The 6,737-nt window shown below is 37.4% G+C and overlaps 1 protein-coding gene across 1 annotated transcript; it reads right to left on the bottom strand.

Moving 5' to 3' along the window:
* Nucleotides 1–7: 7 nt before the first annotated feature.
* Nucleotides 8–5,655, bottom strand: LOC121938546 (high choriolytic enzyme 1-like; the record flags this gene model as incomplete). The annotated part of the gene is made up of 5 exons (XM_042481777.1): nt 5,572–5,655; nt 1,252–1,436; nt 626–656; nt 468–533; nt 8–155 (listed from the first exon to the last, which is right to left on the bottom strand). Coding segments are annotated over exons 2-5 (308 nt in total), but the record flags the coding sequence as incomplete, so codon positions are not given.
* Between the last annotated feature and the right edge of the window lie 1,082 nt (nt 5,656–6,737).

Here is a 6,737-nt window from a genome sequence, read left to right as displayed (position 1 = left end):
ACAGTACTGGTTGGAGATGCGGTACGGTACGTAGACGTTGCCATCGGTGGCTTTAGGCCACAGGCAGCCTCGTGCTGTGCAGGGATCAGCGTTCTCGAAACCATCTGGCACCGCTATGTCTCCGAACATCACCAGAGGGTCATCGAAGTTTTTCCCTGCAAATGACACGAGGACGATCAAGAAAAAGTTTCCATTGTTTGATAGAGTAGCATTTAGTTTTCTTGCTTCAGCTGCTGAGTTGGAGGCAGGTCTCCTTCCACACTGATGTTTCTGATCTGAGTGCATCTGCTGTAAACTTACAGGTATCTACTGTTACACCAGCATTACGTATTATTCCTAACGTTTAAAAGATTATTGCTGTTCTGTGTTTGAGATTAGATTATCTTTACAGCACATTTGCTGCTGAATGATAATTTCAGTTATTATTAAAGGGATAAATAAAGCAGCTGCAGTGGAGATGAACATACCAACATTAACATTGGCCTTCTCCAACAGCGTGGAGACACTGAAGTCATCGTCCTCGATGTTGTTGCCTGTAAGACAGAACCAATTTGTTTATCTAGTTAAATGATGTATTATTATATATTTACAGAGCTTTACAAATTGAAAAGTAGCCCTGTCTTACCAGATGACTCCTCACTCTTTTCAGCAGAAGCCTGTAAGAGTAAAAGTCGGTTAACTGCAGTTGAATCGATCTGAAGCCACTGAATTAAGATGATTTCTGACATAAGACTTCACTGTAAGTTCAGACAGAGTTCAGCTCCATCTGATATCACTGTGGTAGGCGCTAAACAGATGGCAGGTAAGGACAAACGAGGCACGGTGGAAACTTTGATAACTAGTATTTCTATTTTTCAGAATTTTAATATACATCTTTTAAGGCAGAGATTGGAGTGCATGCATTCTTGCACTAGATTAGAATGTAATACAATCCACAAAATACGAAATATAAAATGATGGACAAAATCACATTTTGCTTTTTGCAATTTACCAAATTATTTTTGTTTCAAAACAGTTTCCATGTCAATTTTTCCCACAAATAGATAAATAAGTTCCCCAACGCTCTACGTTGAGCAGTCAGTCAATATCAAGATCATTTTATATTATAGAAGAAAAACTGAATTTGGGGGTGTAAAAAATCAGAATGTGTCACATTTCATGTCAAACTATGTTATGAACAATTGCATGTATTCAGGTAATTATTGAGAAAGAGTCTGTCCATATTAATGTGAAGTGTCTGCTGATTCTTACCTGTACAGTGAAACTGTGGACAGAGCAGAAGAGGACGCTGAGCGCAGCAGCCTGGAGGATCATGGCTGGATATCAGACGGCAGCAGAAGACTAAGACGATGGCTGGGAAAGCAGAAGCTTAACACCTTTTATAGGTGAGGAGGTGAACTAACTTTCATCCTATTGGGCATACCGCTCAGGAAACGCTGAAAGCAACAAGTGGCAGTTATTGCTCAAAGCAGACAGTGTTTTGTGTTGTTCAATATGTAGGTTTGTTTGTGTTTTCTTGCTGTTTGTCCCCTGGCAGCTGCAGATTACTCATTTTAGCAGTCAATGCTATACAAGAAAACGATTCTGTGGGTAAAGACGAGTCTCCCCTCAACATAAAAAAGCTTCCCAGTAAATGTTTTGTCCAATACAATCAATGTACTCCTTCAAATTAAAGCTGCACATTGTCATTTTAAGGAAGTGGGGGGCTGCACGGTGGCTTGGTTGGTTGTGTTAGCTTATGCCTCCCCAGCTGGGTGAGATGTGCATAACGTGCAGCAAAAAGTGGGGATCATCATTTGCGAGCTGCGTCACTATGGACCGCAGTGTGCACCACACGCACCGAGCACCACACGCACCGAGCAGCCCGCTCTGCCAAACCTGTTGTGCACGAGATGACAGACAACACGTCAGCCCTTAGCTTGTAATAAATGTTTTGATATTATTAAAACTAGAATTACAGCAACGCAGCTGTGTGCCTCTATCAACCCGTCAAGTTGCTGTCACAGTTTACATCCATGTCTGTGAAAACATGGATGCTTCACACACACAAGATCAAGGTGGGCACCCAGGATTAGTGCCTGACCAAATGTTTCTCCATCTGTTTCTGAGATTTGACACTGAAAATTGGCCAGAAAAGTGATTTTGCAGAATATTATGAAGTCACTGTGAGGTTGATATTTGGCCTTTTGGATATAAAATGTCAGCACTTTATTTTATCCTTTTAGACATTAGTGGGACATTTTGTCCTAAATGTGAATTCTTGGGTTAAAATGTTTTTTGAGATCACAGTGACCTTGACCTTTGAACACCAAAATCTAATCAGTTCAACCTTGACTCAAAAATGTTTGTGCCAAGTTTGAAGAAATTCCCTCAAGGTGTTTTTTAACTTCACATTCATGAGAATGAGAAGGATGCAAAGTTACGGTGACCTTGATCTTTGACCACCAAAATTGAATCCATTCATTGCTGTGCGTGAGTTGGCATTAGTGCAAAATTTTCAGAAGATACCACCTTCACAAGAATCCGATAGACGATCACAGGCACCTTGACATTTGACCACCAAACTCTAACTCAAAGTGGATGTTTGTGCCACATTTGAAGATTTTTTTTCAAGGTGTTATTGAGTTTTCACATTTACATTTACACAAAGAGTAAAATCAAAGTCCTGGTGACCTTGAGATTTGAGCACTTAAATCTAATCGGTTCATCCTTGAGTCTGAGTGGATGTTTGTGCCAAATTTGAGAAGAAAAAAAAATTCCTTGAGGTGTCCTGTTCACAAGAATGTGACAAACGAGGTAACTATGACTTTGACCTTTGACCTATGACCGCAAGACTATCCAGTTCATCATTAAGTCCAAATAGAAATTTGCGCCAAATTTGAAAAAAATACCTCAAGGCATTTTTGAGATATCGCATTCACTAGAATGGGATGGACAGACTGACAGAAAACCTGCAAAAATAGTTCGTCCGGCCAAAACTACCTCTGTGGAGGCAATAACCCATCCAAGTTTATTATTCTCAAGGTATCAAGGGAAGAAAGGCGTGTCTTTATTTTTTAGAATTTTTAAAACCTTTTTAGGGAAGGTTTTGTATCCCAGACCTTCCATAAAAATGAGATGCCGTCTTTTTAATGGCTGCAACGCTAAATTCAAATATTCCACTCCTTTTGCATCATTTTAGAAACTGAAAGTACTGAAATTCAGCCTGGAATATTTTGTTTTATGTCTGTAACACGTGCACTTCTCTGACATTAAAAGGAAATCTCTCCAGGATTAAATTTCTTTAAGGATGAAATAGTAGTAATGGAGACATGGTTCTGTCAGGACTGAAAAGACCATAGAAGTTCAGTATAACATAATATAGTAATAAATAATAAATAATAAGTGATAACTGGCTCTTCACTCATCAAAAACACACACGTTTTGATTTTTTAAGTACTTCTGCATGGGGAGGAAAGAGGCTCTGATGATGTATGTTTTAGTGCACATTTTTCATTGTGCTGCAGACATTGGCACATGGATCCTCTGTGTGCAGCTGAGGTTTTACTCCACATTTTTAGAAATGTTCAGCTGCATCAGTGTGTCGAACATGGATTATTTGAGTACGAAGAAAGCAAAAGAATCAGCTAAACTCACAGGCTTATCAGTCACATATGGTTCAGACACATGCATTTGAAAAATGTTTGTCCCCACAGTATATGGGTGGGAAAAAGCTACTTGTCAGCATCCAGTGATATGAGAATTTTCCACACCTTTGCAGGGTGAGCAGGGAAAGAAGCAGAGGGTGTTCTTTGTAAGAGGGTTCATGTTGCATGGGAGATAAACTGTCTAAAGACAGTAAGGGAGACAAAACTAATCAGGTATAAAAAAACATAAGAGTGAGGAAGTTGGTAAGGCAAGATATGGTGTAAGACAGGAAGCTATGCTGCTTTTGTAAGGTTTAGATGAAGTTTTTAGCTGCTGGTTTCTTCCTCTTGACAAAAAGTTAGAAGCTGTTGCAGCAGAATTGTGTACATATATTTATATATTCGTTTATTCATTATATTCTGCACATATTTATAAATGATGTGGGGGGTTAGGATGTGGGAATGATTGTGCACTGATAATTTTATTGCTGCAATTTTACAGAAATTTGTGATTCATCATGATTAGGTGGGGTGGGATATGGGGATGGTAATGTTTGTAAAACTTAACGACCAAATTCAGATTTTAATTTATTTTTCTCACCTACCTGCCCAGGAACTACTGGTGGAAAATAGCAGTTTTGCTAAAATCTGGTAAAATGCATCTCTCCTTGTTTTATATAAGATTAATGTTTTATTGTGCAGTTTCCATGTCTACATAAAATTACATGACATTGAGATGTACAGCATCTTTTAAGAAAAGCTGTTGGAAAACAAAAACATTTGTAACTATTACTATTTTGTATCTCTGTATCCTGTAGGTGGTGGTAATGCAAGTTTTTGGATACCAACCAGCATTTAAATTAAGAAAAGAAGAAGAAAAAAAGACAAAAGTTTTGGACAATAAAACATTTGACCTGATGATGGTGCTAGATGAGAAGACAGAGAATCACCAAAGCTGATGGGCCAAATCTGGGGGCCCATGTAAAGAATGTCGACTGGCCCGCTGACCATATTATAATTCACAACAAAAATAAATATGTTTATGATGGGATGTTTTTTGTGCTTTCCATGTGGATGAGTGCAAAAAGAGCTTGTTTATCAGTTATGGTTTATGCATTTTATATGTAAGTAATCTTTTTAAAGAACACAAGGACATTGTAATTAGTACTAATTGCTTCTTACACACTTAAGTCCACCAATTCATCTTCTGATTTATGACATCAGTTAAACTGATGTGTGAGAACGTCTGAGTATTCAACAAAAACATGCAAAACTGTTCATTTAACCCTTTCAAACCTAAGAAAATGGGCTGAATTTCTTTCAAAAACATGGAAAGATGAATTGAGCAACTTCCCAAAAATATTACCAAAAAAGATTTAGAAATTAGTAAAAAACATTGTTTTAAATAATAACAATAATAAAATAAAAAGTTACAAGAACATTACCAACAAATAAGCAAAAGGAAAAAAAGAAAATTTAAAAAAAGGAGAAAACAATTCTAAAAAATAGAATGTTGTTAGGAGGTGAACATAAAAAAATGTTTTTTTTCCCCAGACACTTTTCCCCATTTTTTTGTGAATATCTAATAATCTGATATTCACCACAGCTAATTTTTTAGTTCATTTTCTTGTCACCTTTTACTATTTTTTTGCAAATTGCGGAATATTTCTTGCCAAGTTGCCCACTGCATTTTTTCCCCATGTTTTAAAAAGAAATCAAAGCAATTTTCTCAGGTTTCAGAGGTTTAAATGCTTGTTAAAAGTGTCTGAATGCAGCAAAAACACTGATGTCGCTCCAGGTTTTAAAAGGTTAAAACACTTTAGCCTCTGGTAAAACCCGAACAAGAAATCAGAATGTGACTTGAACACAGCAAAACATGCAACACTGGGACATTTTCCTCACTTGTTCTTACACCGCTGACATGACACAAGACAAAGCCACCAACCTCTGTTTGGAAATCTCTGGGCCTCAGTGTGATGAGAAGTCGTTGCAGCAGACTGGATTACATAAACTCAGCACTGGAGAACTCTGCAGAAGACGACATAAACTAGTTGACAATACAAGACTCAAACTATAAATTTTCAGAGTTTAAATATTAAAGGTCCAGTGTGAAGGATTTAGGGGCATAAGTTGGCATAAAGGGAATATAATAAAATAAGATTTTTTTGTGTGTATAATCAGTTCTGTTTTTACTGCCTTAGAATGAGCCGTTTATATCTAACATAGAGAGCAGGTCCTCGCTTTTAAAATAACTCACAACGGACACACCAGCACTGGGCCATCTGCATTGTTGCATCGTCCACTGTAGTTAGCAGCCCCTCCATGACAGGAATCAGAAAAACGCTGATTTTTAGCATGAAACTGCTTCATTCAGTGTTTTTACAGGTTTAATTTACTGTGTCCGTTTGTTTTGGAGAGGAAGAGACTTCTGTCGATCATTCGGCCGACAGTAAAAACTTCCTCAACATCTGGAATACAAATAAAGTGATCATGCATTAGCAGGTGCTATGCCAATGGCACATCTGGGACTTGCCAAACAGCATCAGAAAACAATTTTTCCAACATGAAACTACTTTATACAGTATTTTATTTTTTCCAGTTTTAATCACCTCATCCATTTGATTTGGAGGAAGAGGCCTCTGCAGATAATTCGGCTCCCACTAAAAACCTCCCGAACAATAAAAACTGTGGAAATCTTACCCAGTAGAAGTTTCAGGCTGCAATCCTCACAGCAAGACACCACTAAATACCCGTAAATCTTACATACTGTTCTTTTGAAGTGGTTATTTTTAATGTTTTTAATTAAGAAAATACCTGTCATAGATGCAATTTTACAGGGTCATTTAATTTTCTGTCTTTCAATTGTCTTTAATGCAGCTCCAGAGAGTTTTGATTACTATGCCTATTACCATGTTACCACTTGGGTTAAACACTGGGGGCAAAAAAGTGCAAAATAAAAACATTAAATAAAAAAAAGATGTTCTTGGTAGCTATGTTATAGCTTGCAGGTGCTGGGAGGGGTTCTTATCAACATGGAAATGTCTATGTTAAATATGTTCAGGTCTGTAGTTTACACATTAATTTTTTTAAAGTTTGCATTAATCGCTGGCA

This window comes from Plectropomus leopardus, unplaced genomic scaffold (genome assembly GCF_008729295.1).
Source record: "Plectropomus leopardus isolate mb unplaced genomic scaffold, YSFRI_Pleo_2.0 unplaced_scaffold29834, whole genome shotgun sequence".
NCBI lineage: Eukaryota > Metazoa > Chordata > Actinopteri > Perciformes > Serranidae > Plectropomus > Plectropomus leopardus.
This window is presented reverse-complemented; position numbering and strand designations above follow the sequence as displayed.